Source organism: Cannabis sativa, chromosome 9, assembly GCF_029168945.1.
Source record: "Cannabis sativa cultivar Pink pepper isolate KNU-18-1 chromosome 9, ASM2916894v1, whole genome shotgun sequence".
NCBI lineage: Eukaryota > Viridiplantae > Streptophyta > Magnoliopsida > Rosales > Cannabaceae > Cannabis > Cannabis sativa.
In genome coordinates, this window is record NC_083609.1 from 50,838,294 (window position 1) to 50,858,250 (window position 19,957).

Below are 19,957 nucleotides of genomic sequence, written 5' to 3' on the forward strand. Positions count from 1 at the left end.
CAAGCGAGGTGGGGAACAAAATACAGCATAAATTTTTCGTCAGTTCACTCGCTTGCATTATCGTGTTAAAGTTATTCAAATGTAAGACCAGATCTGTGGTTCCGTCATAGGACGAGACATGCGAGTTTTTGAATCCCGAAGGAAAACGGGTATTCATAATATCTGGGTGATACGGCTGAGGCTCCTCGTCAGAGTCGTATCCAGATGATTTCCCTAATTCCCCCACTTGATATCTCCGGAACATGTCCACCAGCTCGTTTATCCGCAATTTGATTTTGGACCAAGATGTTGGCAAAGGTCAAGTTTCTTCCGATTCAAGTGCTCTTGCAGATCTTGTTGGGAGTAATTGCTGGTAGATCTCGTCTTACTCATAGACCGTGTCCTACTCATAGACATTGTCTTTAAGTATCTCGCGGATTTACTTGTTCCCATACTTTCCTGATCATTAGCTCATTGAGTATTTTTCCTCTTCAAGTTGATCAGCTATGGGTTCTGGATCGCCTCAAAGTCACACTTGCTTCTTCACGCTCTGTTCTTTCCTCCTGAGAGCGGTTTGTCGTATTTCCCCCATCAGGGTACGTATGAGTCCTCGCTTTATGGGTTTGGGAAGAATGTTGGTGATTCCTAGCAGGTGATCTCCGTTCTATCGATTGAGTTCCAAGATCCTCCTCATTTTCATGAGGGATTTCTCGTTCATCAATTTCCAGTTGTCTCCTTTCTAGCTATTCATCCTGATTGTCAGGAGTGTCTCATTTTCCCTGGGTTGTTCTTCCCGAGCCTTTTCCTGTCTCCTAGTTCGTGAGCAACGTGGTTTCCCTCGTGGTCTTCTCACTCCAAGTTCAGGTTGATTTTGAGCATTCATCCCCTGCGCCGGCCTGACCGAAGCTGCCTCTCGTTCTAACTCAACATTTCGACACTGCGCCTCATTCTAACCTCCATGGTTGAGCTCTTCATCCCTCATCCCGGGATTCTGACCATTTCCACGCTGAGTTCTCCTCGAGCGCATTGTCCGCGTACTAGCACCAATATCGGGTTGATTTTTCTAGGGATGTGTGGTCCGAACACTGGGACCATCCTCAGGCTAAGCCCTTCTTGAACGGATGGTCCTTCTGGACTGCGGATTGGTGGATCTTCTAGAGCCCATAGGCTCCTTTCCAGAACGATAATTAGTTTCCTTATGTGGGGTGTTAATATTTTTTGGATGTTTAGCCATAAAGAAGAAGGTTTTTCTTTTAAAAGAGGGGAGGGCTTTTTCTGAGCCTTTTTACAGAGGCTCTCAATGAAAGCACCAAACTGTTAATGCAGATTTTCGTTAACCAAATTTGAGCCTCACGATGATAATTCAACACAGAAAAAATAAAAGCTATAGAAAAATAAAATATGAACACAAGGGCTTTTACGTGGTTTTTCAGTTAAAATTCTGCATAGTCCACGAGTCAATCTTATTCAGATTTCTGAGTGTATTTTCAGGGCCCCTTTCATAAGAGTTTTTTCGTCCCCTTTTTTGAGATTGTTTTCCACTATTTATAATTGCATAGTGGCAGTTAATTATAAAGCTGACCAAAATAGGATTACAATCGTTATCCCTAAATCGTGGGATCTGATTACGTATCGCAAAATGTAAATGCGGTGTATGATTTTGAAAATCCTATAACTGTGATTTTCTCGCTTTTACTAGGTCAAGAATATTGTGTATTAAACACATCTTTGATTGTTGAATATGGAGATGTCTCAACAGAAACTTGATTGTAGTGATCCCAATGGCAAGCTGGAACAATTCTTCTCTCCGAAGTCGACAAGATATGTCTTACGTCGATCTCGGGTATACAAAAATCTTCTCACATGCCAGGGTTATGAGCCTCGCTCCTGTTAGTTGGATAAAACTATAGGAGGTTTCCTTGTAGCGAGATGGTCATCTCACATTCTTGTTGTTCGAGTCGATCCGACTTTTACACATAGTTTGCTTTATTGCAATCTAAAGTATGTGTTACTTTTCAGTGACATATGGTTTCTCGTTAATACACTAAGTGCTGGTTCGTACATTCATTCCTCGCCTAAGACCTCACAGCCAGCGGGTTGCAAATATACTCTAATACTTACGTAATTAATGAGTTATTTCATAAAAAGATATTACACAGATTTACATTCCCTTTACCTTGACACGTGTCCTCCAGCCGAATTTCAGGTATAATAATAAGTATTATTGTAAGTGTTTTATTCTTAGTAACGTCCATCCGAATAGTGGTGGCTAAGAGTAGGACTTACAAAGTATGAAACAATGGTAGAAGCTCATGAAATAGGAATGACCTTGACTCGCGACTAAAACAAAGCAACGTTAAATTCTCTTTTCGATCGAATAAAAGGTTACTACAATGGTGTCCATTTTAGTTGAGCTGACTGCTCTATTCAATGATTGATATCTATGACTGTCGCCTAATATGAAGCACTGTATCAATTTGTTGAAAACCTTGGAACTTATTTAGGATTGTTTGTTTTTGTATTTTCACTTATCATTCCTACTTGCTAAGTGCTTAATAATTTCTGAATGTGTATGATTTTGTATTGAACCTTACTTGATTTCTATTTATTGATATTAGTAGTATCCAATATGACTATGAATAAACTCATGGTGTCACTATTGACTGACAACAAGCTCTTTGTAGCTAATATTGTCAAATGGAAAGATAACATCAATATTGCTCTCATCGGTGAAAATGCCATGTTTGTGTTAACTGATGAAGCTCCTGAACAACAAGGTGAGAATGCGACCAAGGAAATTAAGGAAAAGCTCGAGCATTGGAAAAATGCTAACAAGAAAGCTCGGTACTTTATGTCGTCTAGCATGGTCGACACCTTGAAGACAAGGTTTGCCAATACTCTCATGGCTGCAGAAATCATGAACCAGTTAACTGGACTGTTCAGGATTACGTCAGATCATGCTCGTTTTGAGGCGACGAAGAATTTTATAAATGCACAGATGAAGCCTCATCGAAACGTGCATGATCACCTGCTCCAGATGGCAAGTTACTTCTAGAAAGCTAAGAATCATGAAGCTATTATTGTTCAGGAAAGTTAGGTGAGTTTGATCTTAAATAGTTTGACTCCAGCTTTTCTACCCTTCACATCAAATTATGTCTTGATCAAGTTGACTTTTTTACTTCCATGAGTTAATTAACAACCTTCAGACATTTGAGAATTTTATTGGAGGACCACATAAAGGAGGAAACAAATCTCCTAGTTCTGGCACTGCTAATGGTACGACCAAGCCTGAGGCAAACATTGCCTCTACTTCGAAACCCGAAAAAAAGAAGAAGTGGAAGAACAACATGTAGCCTTTTAAAGCTGTTAACACAGCTAATAAGAATAAAAAGGCTACTGACTGAAAGGCAAAGCAAAAAATGAAAGTGCTTCTATTGCAAAGAAAAGGGCCACTAGAAACCGCAGTGTCCTATGTTTTTGGCAAAGAAATAAGGTATTCTATCTTTGTTATAAACTCATGTATTTTAGAGAATTAGTATCCCCTTGGGTTATTAATTCTGGATCTACTAACCATGTTTATTTTCTTCTTATTTCAGCTCCAGCTGCTTAAACTTGGATGGCTATCCTAGCGAGTTGTGTCTGATGGATGGACAGAAGGGTAAAGATTGTCCAAGTTGAAGATGAAGCTCGTTATCTTCTTTAAATTTTGAGTTAATTGTTTCTATCAATGAACAATTTAGTTTCAAACATTAGTATTGGATTTTTTTATCCCTATTTCATATATTGCAGATAATTCATTATGATATTTTGAGAGTATTAATAAAATTTTTTCTTTAAGAGATTTTCATTATTAATTGCTTTTATGAATTAATTGAGCTTCATATTTTCTTTAACTTGTATGCTAATACCATATTATATTTATATGTTTATCATGTTTTATGTGTTTTGTGTTTTATTATTGATACAAAATATATGGTATATCAATCTTTGCAAAGAGATAATAACACATAAACACTTAGAATTAAAATTCAACGTTTATGAATAATTGTTAATTCTTAAACAATTATTAAGATTTTGTGTAATAAAAGATCTTTTGATCTGATAGGGGTGAAGAAGTTAAGAAACAATATATGCAGTTCAAAGATCTTTTATATCTTTTGAACTCTAGACTATATTCGTAACTCCACGGGATATCTATAACACATAAGGGTGGAAGCAGTTATTGATATGTGTAGCTCAAACAATTTTAACTTTAAACTCTAGACTATACTCAATACTCACAGAATCTCTATGGCACACATATTTTGATTAGACAAGGATATAATATAATAAACGAACTAAAAAACTGAGAAAACTTATTCTTGATCCTCTATATGTTCCAGTGTTCCAATTAACATGTTACTGTAGTAATAGAAATTGATACCAATAAAGTTCTTTGACATAGTATCACAGTACCTTATCTTAGTGGGAGAATTTTAAAATTCTAGCCCATCATTATTTGGATGACACTAGTGATAGCCTACTATGTTATGATCATGATAGGAACTTTAGAATAAAACTAAGAAAGTAAATCTAACCATTCATATGGATAGAAATGACTTTTCAGCATTATAAGGATAAGATAAGAAATTTTTGCAATGTCTATTCGAATGACTTAGGCATATTACCTAATCCTTCTAAAATTTTTTATGGTATCTCTGATGATTACTTAATCTTAAGCAAATATTTTATATTAATGTTAATACTATAATGCTATGTTGATGACTTAGTCTAGATGAAACTTATTGTTTCAGACTAAGAGAAAATGTCACAACAAGAGGTCCTTAAGCACCAATGGTAAGAGGTTAAATGTACTCCTATGTATTAATTTAACCAGACTCCTACTATTGAGTGAGAGCCATCTAAGATGTAATTAAACAAGGAACATTAGGGAGATAATCAAGAAAGAATGATGAAAGTGACGTATATGTTAGATGATAGAGGTGTATATTAGAATCCTTTTATCTACACCAACTTAGTACTTCAGATTGGAGATGGTGGTTATTCTGGGGTGGAGGAATTATTCTAGAAGGATGTAAAAACCCATCTATAATAATTTAGTTCCACAAGTGAAGCTAAATAACTTAGTTGTTTCGAAAAGCTCTTAAAAGTTATTCAAAGTGAAGAAAGTTCTTAACTATTTTTATCTCTATTCAATTTTGGATAGAATTAGAGATATGACTTCTGTATACTCAGATGCACTTAATAAGCAGTGAAGAATTCAGTATCCGTAGAGGACTAATACATATAAAAAATGATGTTTCATAATGTTTTATGAACATAAAGGAAGTAATGGTGGATAAAGCAGTTGCTTACCATAGGCTTACAGTTCCTGTAATTTGGGTTTCGTCAAATATACTACACTTGATTTGGATATCAAGACAATGGATTGATTGAAATGCACTTCTTGTTTTATGTTAGTGAAAGGGATAGTTTGTTGGGATTTTATGCCCTAAATAAAATCCATTTCAATGCAATCTTATTTATTATTAATAGAAGATTAGAAGTCAATTATGTTTACATGTAGTTTTCTTGTTTATAGTTTTATATACAATTTATGTTAAATCCAGCAAATATAGTTATTCACAATTGCATTGATGTCAACACAGTAGAAGGTAATTATGATTATATGCTTCAAAAGATAATGTCCCATGATTCATTAGTGCACTGGATTTACACTGATGTGATAGTCAGCAATAAAGCTTACTTACACATTGGATAAGTGTTATGTTCTTTCCAAAACATTTGCAAAGTATGCTAGTATCAGATGTATGGAGTGTACATTGGACTGGGACAGATATTGAACTTGGTAAAGATAATATAATCTTAACGTTGTATATTTCTAAGTCAATATCACTGGTTGATCTTAGATCAAAAGATCTTAATCCTGACATGGTTAGGTTCAATCTCAAGGGTGTTATTTGTGTTCTTAGAGTTATTAGTTATGTTCGAGTCACACGTACAGCTTGGGAACATGATAGTGATGGAAATATGTTACCAGGATCTAGATTTACTACCATGTATGTTTCATTAACACCCTAATATGAATTCTAAAACAATGAAATAAACACATATAAAGTTTAGGAAACCTTACATTGGGTGCAGCAGAATAATATGTCTCCTTCCACTCAGATCTCTACCCCTTGTATCCTTTCTGTCGCAGAGTATTATCAAGATCTGAGCTAGAATGTCCTTCTTTGTTGAATCTGGATTCTTCACGATCTTCCACACTATGATTGAGGTACCACTTGCTGTGTGTGGGCACTACTCTATCACTAGGGCATTTCGAAAATTGAAGAAGGAAAAGAGAAGATGAAGGTGCGGCTAGGAGGCTCAGGTTTTTCTCTGAAAAAGAATAAGATGCATGTGCATAGTTTCCTGAAGCCATCACTCTCTATTTATAGAATGTCATCTAGGTTTAGGTTAGAATTTTATGGCATTAAAATAATGAAAAATATAAATGGTAAATCCTATACAAAGTGGCTGGCCATGTTAGTGGATAAAGGGCCTCACTTAGCAATTTTGCCATTTTGTCATTTTTCAATCCCATTTTCTCAAAAATGCCAATTTTCCAATTTAACCATTTAAATGCCAATTCTAATTATTTAATAACTAAAAATTAATTATTAAATAATATTGTCATTTAATATATTTATTAATTAGACATATAAAGTCTCTTAATTAACAAATAAAACCTAGAATCTCTTTTCTTTACAATTTGGCCCTTGCTTAGTGAAAATTCATAAAGTAGACATAGTCTAACTTTAGAATTATAATTGATTAATTAAAATCAATTAACTAAGTCTTACAAGCAGTATGGTCTCAACTAGTATGGGGATCATGGGCCTATACAACCGAGCTTCCAATAAGTCGAACTGAATTTACCAAGTAAATTCCCTAACTTATTAATTCCTTATTGAATCCACACTTAGAACTTGGAATTGCACTCTCAGTCATATAGAACGCTCTATACGTTCCACGATATAGATACGCTATTAGTTATCCATTGTTATAATCCTAATTTGATCAGTGACCCTCTAATAGATGATCTACATTGAATAGGAACTAAATTACCGTTACACCTTCAATGTATTTTATCCTTAAAACACTTAGCTCCGTATAAATGATATTTCAGCGAAGTGAAATGAGATCTCCACCATTTATCTCTGTTTAGCCAAGCTCGAAGGATATCATCGTTTCACTTCTAAATTCCTATAGAAGTTATAGACTCCATATTTATGTTAGCGCTCCCATTCAATTATACTATCATGTTCCCAAAATGTACGTATCACCCTGACCCTAAAGTAGGCTTAACTAATAAATCAAAGAACATGTATAATACTCTTGAGATCGAACCTAACCATATCAGGATTAAGATCATTTGATCTAGGATCAACATGTGATATTGAATTGAATAGATATGACAGTAAATTTTAATATATCTAATCAAAGTTCAATATCGGTCCCTTCCGATGTATACTCCACACATCTGATACTGGTAAACTTTGCCAATGCCCTGTAAAGGACATAACACTTATCCAAGGTGTAAGAATACCTATCGCTGACTATATCATGCCAGTCTAAATCCAGTGAACTGACAAATCAGGGAATAAACTTTCGAACATATAATTAAGATTATATTTCACTGTGCTGACAACACTATAATCATTAACAAAATCATATGTTCTGGACTTAAATAGAATTCGTACATTATATGCATATAATCATGAAATAAATCATGTGAACCATGAAACATAAAATGTTATTTCTGATATTTATTAATAAGTAAATCTGATTATATTGAAATAAGTTTTATTTAGGGCACAAAACCCAACAGATAGTACAATTGAGTGGGAGTGCTAATCATAGATATGGAATCTATAGCTTCTATCTGGACATAGAAGTGAAATGATGATTTCCATCGAGGTTGGCTTAATAGAGATAAATGGAAGAGCTCTTATTTCAGTAATTGTATTAGTTTACTAAAATATCATTTATAGAAAACTAAGTATTTCAAGGATAAAATACATTGAGGGACGAAACGGTAAATTTATCCCTACTCGATGTAAATCATTTATAGAGGATCTTTGATTATTGTGATTAGAACAATGATGAAAATTTTATAGCGTATCTATATCATGGAACATATAGAGCGTTCTAAATAATTGGGAGAGCAATTCCAAATCTAGAGTAGTGCAAGGAAGAATTAATAAGTTAGGGAATTTACTTGGTAAATTTTAGATCTGCTTATTGGGAGCTCGGTTACACAGGCCCATGTCCCCATACTAGTTGAGATAATACTACTTGTAAGACTCAGTTAATTGATTTTAATTAATCAATTATAATTTTAAAATTAGACTATATCTTATTTATGAAATTTTACTAAGCTAGGGCTTATTTGTGAAGAAAAGAGATTTTAGAGTTTATTTGTTAATTAAGAGACTTTATTAAGTCTAATTAATAAATATATTAAATGGAAATATCATTCGATAGTTAATTTTAATTATTAAATAAATAATGTTGACATTTATCGGGTTGAATTGGAAAATATGATATTTGTGAAAGAAATAAGGATAAATAGTTGAGAAAAATAGCAAAACTGTAAATGGTGGGCCCACTTCCTAATGGCCGGTAACTTAAGGTCTTTTTACCATTTATCTATGAATTTTTTAATGTCGAATAATTCAAACCTAAACCTAGAAGGATTCCTATAAATAGATAGTAATAGACTCAAAACTGACAATTGATGCAACTTAAGCCATTAGTCAAATTTGAGCATTCTCTCTCTTTCTCTATTTCGAATCCTTCTCTCTATCTTTCTCTTCAAATTTTCATCCTTTATAGTGATAGAGTACATGCCCACACATAGCAAGTTAGTATTTAATTATAGTGTGTAAGACTGTGAAGAATCCAACACCTGAAGGAGAATGGGGCTCAGATCTTGATAATACTCCGTGATAGAAAGGAAGAAGAGTTAGAGATCTGGGTGGAATGAGTCATTTAATTCCACTGCAATCAATGTAAGGTTTCTTGAACTTAATATGTGTTTAAATTTTATTGTTTTAGAAATTCATATTTAGGATGTGAAACAACATACATGGTAGTAAATCTAGATTCTAGTAAAACAATCCTCAACAACTAGACTCAGAGCCATGGTAATGATTTACTTTCATGAAGTATGGATTAAAAACAATGATTTTGTTGATTTGGATGTGTTCATGTTGGTTTATGTGCATATTTGATGATTGTATGGAATTTGCAATTTTACGACGATAAATAATTTTAGTTTCATTCTGAAAGTATTTTTTCTGGAAAGTAAATGAAAATTTAATAAATTTAGATTTTTACAAACCTCAATTTGGATTTTTGAATTTGGAATAAAATATCCCAAATCGGGTGCACCATGCACGTGCGCAAATGATAGGGAGCTGCTCGGTCATGACCAAGTTCAGACAACCTCGTGTCTGAGGTTACCCAGACATCCTGTGTTCGAAGCCTCCAGCTGACCGAGGTTCCTCGCTCAAGTAGGCTGCTTGTAGCCTCCTGTCTCGCACATCAGCCCACAATCGCGCGCGCAGGGGTGTGCATGTGCTCATTTTTTTGTTTTCTGATATTTTTTGATTTAGAAATCATTTTTCAGTGAAACAAAATTCAAATTTTAGAAGAATTTTGTGTAGTTACCAAATTTTCAAATAAAAATCCAATTATCAGAATAAAATTAATTTTATTAATTAATTAAAATTAGTTTTAGATATTAGTAGCCTTTGAATTTGAAATTTTGATTTTTACACAAGCTAGCCTTATGGTTAATTTTGATTTTTTTTTTGTTTTATTTATTATAATTGTAAGATTAGATATTACTTATTTTATTATTAAAATTAAAAATGATCTTATTTTGATATTAAAATATTAATAGAACTTAAAAGTAATCCAGTTAAAATTTCAAGTTTGCTAACCATGTCATATTTTCAAATTTTTTTATTTTTTAAAATATATTTAATTAAATTAAATTATAAGATTAGAAAATGTTAGTTTTGAAATTTTATCTTATTGGATATGTATTTTAATTAAAATTTTATTTTTGTCAAATAACATGAAATTTTGAAAAATTTTAATTTTGGTTTGAATAGAAATTTTAGGGTTTGGTAACCATAAAATTTTTAAACTTAGAATATTTTATTTTATTTTTAACAATTAAAATATCCTAACAATTAAAATATCTTATTTTGAAATTATTTATTTTGTTAAATTTATTTTATTAAATTATAAGATTTCAAATGTAATATTAGAGATATATCAATTTTTAAATTAAGATATTATATGATATTATATTATATTATTGGATATTTAATTAATTTAAATTATTTAAATAAACTAAAAATTTGAAAATTAGTTCGATATTTGAATTTTAGTTTGAATTTTAGATATTTATGATATTTTTTAGATTTTAAATATTTTCAAATATTTTCTAACAACCTAAATTTTTTAAATTCTAGTTAACATATATTTTAAATATTTTATTTTAAAATAGAAATATCTTAACGTACTTTCCAGATCTCTGTTACATGTTTGTTTTGTTTGTTTATTTATTTATTCAATTTTTTTTTAAAGAAACCTATTATTTAGTTGATCTAAATTGCTATGATTAACTTGTTGACAGATCTAATGATTTGATTTTAATCATAGTCCAATTATCAATAGATCTTATAAATAATTTGTAAGAGGTAAATTTTGTAATTTCTTTCATCTGTGATAAACCTAGAAACATGATAGAGTTCATCCAAATCATTTGACCTGTGTGAGCCTATATGTTTGCTTTTGGGCTTAGATGCATGTAAGAAGCCCATTTAATTTTAATTAATTAAATGGACTAGGTTTCTAAAATAAAATATCACATATATAAGGTAGTTTTATTTAGGCCCAATTAGTATTGGGCTTATTCAATGAATAACATTTATTTATTTAATGGTTAAATTCCTCTCCTTTGGGCCTTGTGTGAGAGTTAGGGGGCCATAGTAGTGGGTTCGACATATAGAACCCAACCCTCCCTCAAACAAACTACCCCAATTGTTAAGGCCCATGTACCTTATTTAAATAATTGTATTAGGCTAATAATATTAGTTTAACAGAATTAAAATTGAATTAGCAACATAATTAGTATTAAATATATGAAATTCTTTGCATTAAATTATTTTAAAATTAATTTTAGAAAACACTTAGTTTAAGGAAATATATTCTAGATTGTTATTTCAAGTAACTAATTATATTTTTTAATATTTAATTAATTAGAAAAATATATTTTCTAATTGAATTCAAATTCAGTTCCTACTATCTTTTTTAACAATGTTCAGGATTCCACACTTGTCATTGATCAAGAAATGAGAGAGAGAGAGAGAGAGAGAGAGAGAGAGAGAGAGAGAGAGAGAGAGAGAGAGAGAGAGAGAGAGAGAGAGAGAGAGAGAGAGAGAGAGAGAGAGAGAGAGAGAGAGAGAGAGAGAGAGAGAGAAGAAATGCTATTTCAGATAACTATTTTGTATTTCTTCAAGAACATGGGGATGAAATTAAAATGTTGGAAGATGATGTAATCAACTTTCATTAGGCTATTAGAAGTTTTAACTCTCAAAAGTAGAATGATGCCATGAATGAAGAGAATAAGTCTATGCAAGATAATAAGGTTTGGGAAGTTGTCATATTACCAGAAGGTATAAAACCAATCGGTTGTAAATGAATATTTAAAACCAAGAGGGATGAATATAGTAATATGGTGAGATTTAACGCATGTCTTGTAGCAAAAAGGCTATACTCAGAAATAAGTTTTAGGTTTATTTATTAGTATGATTTTTAGAGTGTTTTTAAATAGTTTTACACTTGTTTTGTGCAATTTTAAACTTTTGGTAGTTACTATTTTGTAGGTTTAGTTTTGAAGAAAAATGGGGAAATTTTGGAAAATATGAAAAAAAAGGTCAAATAAATAAAATCTCGATGCTAAACTTTTGGTGCATTTCGAGCTCTTAAGGCCAAGATATTGGAAATAATAGCGTAGTGCCTCAACACTAAAATTCTATGTCACGGCATTAAAAGGCCAAAATTTGGTAGAGAAGATAGTTTTTTACCAAGAAATGGGCACACCTCAACACTGGGACTTATTGTTGAGGTAGTGAATGTGTAGGGAGCTCACTGCCTGAAATCCACCGTTGAGTGCCGTGACACTCCCTTTGAGTGTCGAGGCCAATGTGCTAGAAATTTTGGGAAATATCGTGACCAATACACGGGCTGCGACACTACAGGCCCAATGTCACGGCATGCGACACTACAAGCCCAGTGTCATGGCCCACCCACCCAGAATTCCAAAAATTAAATATTTTTCATATTTTTATCCTTTTCGACAATTTAAAAAATGGGAATTTTCACACTTTTTGGTAGGCAATTAAAGAGTACAAAATCAGAGAAACAAAGTGACCAATAAGGCTTTTCAATAGATTTTTTTAACAATTTGTTCTTCCCTATTTTCTTCTTATGTTCTTAATTGATATGTGTCAAATTGTTACAATGAACAAGAGTAGCTAAACATTTATTAGGGTATTGATGGAGATTGTTTGACATCTATTTAGGGTTTTAATATGATTTGATTCTTCCTCAATTTTTTATGTATTTTATTTCATTCATTCTTAATTCTTTTTATTTCTTGGGCCATCACTTTAATGTTTATAATTTTGATATGAAATCTAAGAAGTGAGTGTCGATTATTCTATAGTGAAATAGGAACAAGTTTCGATATAGGACGACAGTACCTCTGGGGCTTGGATAACAAATAGGGATTCTGTGTTTAATGCCTTTTACATGTTTAAATTTATTACGAGAGTAGAAAATTGGCATGTAATTGAGATTTATATATCTTAACCGACTATAAATTACTTCAGTAAACCTGCTATTGCATAGAATTGGTCAATAGGAATTAAATTATATTATGCCATAAAAGATAGATACAATTAAAATCAATAATGTTAATTCTAATTATTGTCAATTTTCATTCTAATTTACTCATTTTATGCTTTTATTACTTTTAGTTTTAATTGCTCTTTAAAAATTTATTATTGCCAAATAGAAGTGAAAGTTTAATTTTTTAGTATCTAACTACAATCCCTATGGGTTCGACCTCACTTGTGAGTAATTACTTGCAATCGATAGGTTCACTTGCATGTTAAAAATCACCAACATGTTTTTATTGCCGTCGTGGGGCATTGTTTAGTAAATATTAATAAAAATTAAATTTTGTTCTAATTTGGTTTTTCTTTTTAATGTTCACTAATTCTATTTGTGTCAATTTTTTCTCTTTTCTCAAGAACAACTTGTTTATGCGACATCAAGGACCAACTGCCAGATTCTTGGTGATCCTGAAATAGAGAAGACTTGTAGACAGAAAAGAAGAAGGAAGAGATTGGAGAGAGCTGTGGTTTGAGCAAGAAGTAGAGATGGCTAATGACGTAAATAATGGAGGTGTCGTAGACGACCAGGCTAATGGTCTCAATCCACCTGACCGTAACCTGAGGGACTATGCGCTACCCAACTTTATTGGGGCTCGTTCTTGTATAAGGCAACCTGCCATTGAAGCTAATAACTTTGAATTCAAGCTAGCCATACTGAAGATGGTTTAATCCATAGTCCAATTTGGGGGACTATCATCAAAAGATCCCAACATGCAAGTTGCTAACCTCAAAGAGTTGTGCCAAACATTTAAGATGAATGGGGTTAGCGATGATGCAATCCGGTTAAGACTGTTCCTATTCTCCTTGAGGGATCGAGCAAAGAGTAAGTTGGTTTCTTTGCCACCTAACTCTATCAGCATTTGGGAGGAATTGGCCTTAAAATTTCTTCCAAGTTCTTTCCTCCTGCTAAGGCTGTCAAACTGAGATCTAAAATTAATAACTTTATCTAGCAAGACAATGAATCTTTTTATGAAGCCTGGGAGAGATTCAGGGACCTAATCAGAAAGTGCCCTCATAACAGGATAGAGAAGTGAATGCATGTTCACAAATTCTATAATGGGTTGACAGTACCAACCGTACACTCATTGATGCTGCTTCTAGTGGAGCCTTAATGAAGAAAAGTAATAATTAGGCTTATGATCTACTAGATGAGATGGCCATGAATAATCAACAGTGGCTAACAGAGAGAATCTAAGCTAAGAAAGTAGCTGTTATGCATGGAATGGATGCCATTACAAAGCTAACAATCTAAGTAGAAGCACTAACCAAGTTGATGATAGCATAAGTAAAACCTTGGAGAATCAAGTGGGATAGTTGGCTACTTAAATGGCTAATAAAACACAAGGTAACTTTCCTAGTAATACAAAAGTGAATCAAGAAAAAAAAAAACAGCAAGGCGAATACTTTGAGGACTAGAAAGAACTATGTCGGGTCAAGTCAACAAAAATCAGATGGAGAAGAAGGTCAGGATCAACAGGCACAAGCACTGATATAAAAGGAAAAGAAGACTACTGAAGGTCTACAAACACATGAAGCCTCTCCTCAAGTCAACATTGAGCATCATGTCAAGATCCCTTATCCTCAAAGGCTTTGCAAAAGCAACATGGATAAGTAGTTCATTAAGTTTATAGAAGTGTTTAAAAAGCTACACATCAATATTCTATTAGCGGAGGCCTTGGAGCAAATGCCTTGTTATGGGAAATTCATGAAAGACATTCCGTTAAAGAAAAGAAAGATGGAAAACTTTGACACCATGGGATTGACAGAGGAGTGCAGTGCAATTTTACAAAAGAAGCTCTCTCCTAAATTGAAAGATCCTGAGAGTTTTACCATACCATGCACTATTAGAAGAATAGGGGGTATCAATGCGTTGTCTGATTTGAGGGCTAGTATCAACTTGATGCCTTTTTAAGTATTTAAAAGATTGTAACTTAGAGAAGCCAAGCCAACAACTCTGACATTGCAACTAGCTGACCATTCTTTGGCTCATCCTAGAGGGGTAAATGAAGATGTCCTTGTTAAGGTGGACAAGTTTATTTTTCTAGCTAACTTTATAGTCCTTGAGATGGAGGAGGATATAAAAGTTCCCATTATTCTTGGGAGACCCTTTTTGGAAATAGGCAAAGCTCTAATTGATGTGAAAAGGGTGAGTTAAAGGTGAAAGTCCAAGGAGATGAAGTTCTGTTCAATGTACTGAAGGCTATGACTTATCCTGAAGCTAGTGACAACTACTTTTTGGTTGAGGTGGTGGAAAAGTTGGTGGCAACTAGGAAGCCTATTGAAGACCCTCTTAATTTGACTTTGGTACGAGAGGATGTTGTTAATCAAGATAGAAAAGGGGCGATGGAATATGCTTTGTAGCTTGAATCTTATGGGCTATTCAATAGAAAATATTATGAAGATCTCGGAGTGATTCTGATAAAGTCAATATCATCCATTGAGAAGCCACCAGAATGGGAATTAAAAGTCCTTCCTAATCACTTGAGGTATGAGTTCTTGGGTGAGAATAAGACACTAGTTGTTATTGTGTCAACTTCCCTTTCTATGGTTGAGACAGAGAAGTTATTGAGGGTTTTGAGGAAGCACATGAAAGCTATTGGGTGGACATTGCTTGACACAAAGGGGATCAGCCCCTCAATTGCGATGCATAGAATTTTAATGGAGGAAGAAGTCAAACAAACCATTGATGCACAAAGAAGACTGAATTCCTCCATGAAAGAAGTGGTGAGAAAGGAAGTGTTGAAGTGGTTAGATGCTGAAGTGGCTTATCCAAATTCAAATAGAAAGTGGGTGAGTCCAATCCAAGTTGTGCCAAAGAAAGGAGGAATGACGGTAGTTAAGTATGAAAAGAATGAGTTGATTCCAACCAGGATTGTAAATGGGTGGAGAATTTGCATAGGTTACCAAAGGCTCAACAAGGCCACCAGAAAAGATGACTTCCTCTTCCATTTATTGATCAGATGTTGGACAGATTGGCGGGTCAAGAGTATTACTGTTTCCTATAAGGCCACTCAAGGTATCACTAAATAGATATTGCACCAAAGGACCTAGAGAAGATGGCATTTACATATCCGTATGGCACTTTTACTTTTCGAAGAATGCCATTTGAGTTGTGTAATGTCTTGGAACATTCCAAAGGTGTATGATGGCTATTTTTTTTTCTTTGATTAAGAATTCCATAGAGAATTTTAAGGATGACTTCTCAGTGTTTGAGTCTTCATTTGATAGTTGTTCGAGTAACTTAAAATTGGTGTTGATGAGATTTGAAGAATCTAATATGGTGTTAAATTAGGAGAAGTGCCACTTCATGGTGAAAGAGGAGATAGTACTACGACATAAAATCTGAAAAAGAGGCATTGAGGTTGATAAAGCTAAGGTGTCTACAATTGACAACTTATCCCCTCTAGTGTCAGTCAAGGGAGTTTGTACTTTCCTGGGTCATGTTGCTTTATATCGAAGGTTTATCAAGGACTTCTCCAAGATCTTAAAATCTTTGTCCAACTTACATGCTAATGGAGTGCCTTTTGAGTTTGGGAAGGAATGCTTAGAAGCCTTTCAAACTCTCAAGGAAAAACTACTTTCTTCACCTATTGTCACTACACTAAATTGGGAGTTGCCATTTTAGATTATGTCTGACGCCAGTGATTATGCCATCAGAGCTGTGTTGGGACAAAGGGTTGACAAGATTTTTTGTACTATCTACTATGCTAGTAGAACCTTGAATGATTCCCAATTAAATTATGCTACTATAGAAAAGGAGATGTTGGCCATTGTGTTGTCATGTGATAAGTTCCGGCGTTACTTGATTAGGAACAAGGTGACAGTTTATAAAGACTAATTAGTAATCAAGTACTTGATAACTAAGAAAGATGGAAAGTTGAGACTAATTCGATGGGTTCTTCCTCTTCAAGAATTTGAATAGGAAATAAAAGACAAGAAGGGCAAAGAGAATTTAGTAACTAATCATTTGTGAAGGCTGTAATTGGAGGAGAGCTAGAACACAGAGGAGGTGCAAATAAATGAAGAGTTTTCTGATGAACAACCCTTTTGTTTGACACTTAGCTCAACAATACCATGGTTCGCAGACTATGTGAATTTCTTGGCTGCCAACATTACACCTCTAGACATGAGTAAACAACAACTAAAGAAGTTCTTTTCCAAAGTGAAGCACTATTATTGGGAAGAGCCAATCCTCTACAAGTACTATACCGATCAAATTATTAGAAGATGTGTGCTTGGAGAGGAGATGTTCTCTTATCCTGACTGATTTCCATAGTCAACCATGTGGAGGTCATTTCACTAGAAACTGAATTCCTGCAAAGGTATTACATAGTAGTTTCTTCAGGCCAACTCTATTCAAAGATGTTCCTGAGTTTGTCAGGGCATGTGATCATTGTTAGAGAACTGGTAATATTCCAAGAAGAAACAAGATGTTGTTGACTGGAATTTCGGAGGTATAATTACTTGATGTGTAGGGTATCGATTTGATGGGCCCTTTTGCACCGTCTTACAAGAAATCATAAATCTTGTTAGTTGTGGACTACATGTCAAAGTGGGTGGAAGCAGCAACAACACACTCTAATGAAGGTAAAACAGTTCTAACATTTCTACAAAAGCAAATTTTTACCCGATTTGGTACACCTAGAGCCATCATCAGTGACGAAGGGAGTCACTTTTATAATAAGCAATATGAGGCATTACTTGCAAGGTGTGGAGTCCATCATAGCACATCACTACCGTATTAGCCCAAAGTAATGAAAAAGTTGAGATTTCCAGCCAAGAAATTGAGTCGATTTAGGAGAAAATAGTGCAACGTTCCTGAAAGCATTGGGTAAAGAAGCTAGATGATGCTTTATGGGCTTGAAGTACTGCATTTAAAACACCTATTGGCATGTCACCATATAGGTTGGTATTTGGAAAATCCTACCATCTTCCAGTGGAGTTAGAGCATAAATAATTTTGGGCCATGAAGACGTTGAATATGGATCTAGCGACACTTAGTGAAAAGAGATTGTTGCAATTGATTGAGTTGGAAGAGTTCAGGATTGAGGCTTACGAGAATGCCAATATTTACAAGGAAATAACAATGAAATGGGATGAGATAAATCTAGATCGGAAGGACTTTTAACCAGGTCAACAAGTTTTACTTTTTAACTCGAGATTGAAGCTCTTTCTTGGTAAGTTAAAGTCGAGGTAGTCTGAACCATTTATTGTGGTCAAAGTTTATCCATATGGAGTTGTTAAAGTAACAAGTTAGAAGTCAGGGGCTTTTAAAGTGAATGGTCAAAATTTGAAGCTATGTTTGGGTAGTCCATATGGTAAAGCAAAATCTACCATCCAGTTGGCTCCACTTTAAAGGAGGAAATCTGAATCCGGCTAAATGACTTTATGGACAACGCTCTTAGGAGGCATCCCAAGTTTTACTTTTGTTTTGTATTTTATTCTATTTTTTATTGAGACATTTATAATTATTTTACATTTTAATTTGCCTTTTTCAGAAAGAAAAAGACCCATGAAAATCGTAAAAACTAGTCAAAAGTAAAAATTTTCAGAGTGCCTTGATACTAAACATTAGTGTTGGGGCATTAAAATGGTTTTTTTGGCAGAGAGTAGGAGCAACTTCGATAAGGGCATGGGCAACAACACTCAATGTAGTGTTGCAACCCCAGAAGATGTTGTCAATATATATAATAGGGGTTTAAAGGACACAGGCTGCAATATAGGACCCTAGTGTCGCGACCCTCAAATCATATTTTTGGGCAGAGAGGGCTCATATGAGCCATAACCTAATTTTTACAAAAAATTTCACCGATCTTCTTCTTCTTCTTCATTCTTCTACACGCCCAAATCACCACCAATCCCCCATAAACACCATTCTCAACCTCAAAACTAAAATTTCTTCACCCAAAAACAATAATAAACATTCTTAATCATAACCCAATACACAATTCTTCCACCCATTACCTAAATCCTTCAAAAGTATCCCAAAATTTTTAATAAAATACCCAATCTAAAAATTGATTGCGATCTTCAATTTTTTCAATTTCTTGTTGGATGTGGAGGAATTAAAGCTTTTTAATGGTTTCAATCTACAAGTAAGTGATTCTCCTCATTGTATCTTGAAGTTTTTTATTATTGGTTTATTAATTGTGGAAAAGCCAAGGAGATTAGGGGTGTTTGTGTCATTTTTGGATTAATGGTCATGTTGTTGTTGGTTAATTTGAATTAGTAACATTGGGTGTGATTGAATTGAGTATTTGTTGGAAGTATAAATTATAGGGGAGGTGCTGCCAAAATTTTTATTGATTGGTACCAAAGATTTTGTAGTTTTAAGTTGATTAGTGAGTTAGTATGGTGTTAAGACCAAAAAGAACCACTTCCCGAGCCCAAGGGAATGAACAAGCATTGTCCTTATGTGTTCCAAACCCTTACGAGAATCAACGTCCTCAAAAATTTGTCAACAACGATGTGGCTGAGAGATATAAGAAAATTTAGAAAAGAAGAGTGATACGAGAAAGAGGTTTTGAATTCTAAGATAAGCCATTTGAGCAGGACCGTGGATATAAAGCTATTGAAGGTGAAATCGGGAGACGGAATTGGCAACGGGTTTGTGCTTCTTTGTTTGTGGGAGATGCAAACTATAACTTACTGTATGAATTTTTTGCTAATTATCCTCACAAAAATGAAAACAATGAGGTATATGATCGAGGAGTGTGGGTGCCATTTAGCATTGATAGTGTAAACAACTTTTTCAACCTTACAACTTTAGGAGAGCACAAAGATGAAAGTTTGGTGGCCCAAAAAAAGGATATTATCAAAGATGAGACATTGGTGGGGGTTCTAGGGCAGGAGGGGACTCGATTTCACATTGAAGGCAATGCCAACTAAAAGTTTTCGCAATTCAATATGGTGGCTCGAGCATGGGCTTACTTTGTGAATGCAAGAATATAACC

At 33.9% G+C, this 19,957-nt stretch overlaps 1 protein-coding gene and 1 non-coding gene across 2 annotated transcripts; one reads left to right on the top strand and one right to left on the bottom strand.

Moving 5' to 3' along the window:
* Nucleotides 1-2,608: 2,608 nt before the first annotated feature.
* LOC133031460 (uncharacterized) lies at nucleotides 2,609-3,034 on the top strand. The gene has a single exon (XM_061104962.1). The coding sequence runs from the start codon at nucleotides 2,609-2,611 to the stop codon at nucleotides 3,032-3,034; it is 426 nt and encodes a 141-aa protein (XP_060960945.1).
* A 10,887-nt stretch (nucleotides 3,035-13,921) lies between these two features.
* On the bottom strand, nucleotides 13,922-14,028 carry LOC115724255 (small nucleolar RNA R71). The gene has a single exon (XR_004013055.1). It is a non-coding gene; the product is annotated as a small nucleolar RNA R71 (small nucleolar RNA).
* Between the last annotated feature and the right edge of the window lie 5,929 nt (nucleotides 14,029-19,957).

What these genes read in the sequence shown, in the direction of transcription:
- LOC133031460 (XM_061104962.1), top strand. Translation starts at nt 2,609, where the DNA reads ATGACTATGAATAAACTCATGGTGTCACTATTGACTGACAACAAGCTC.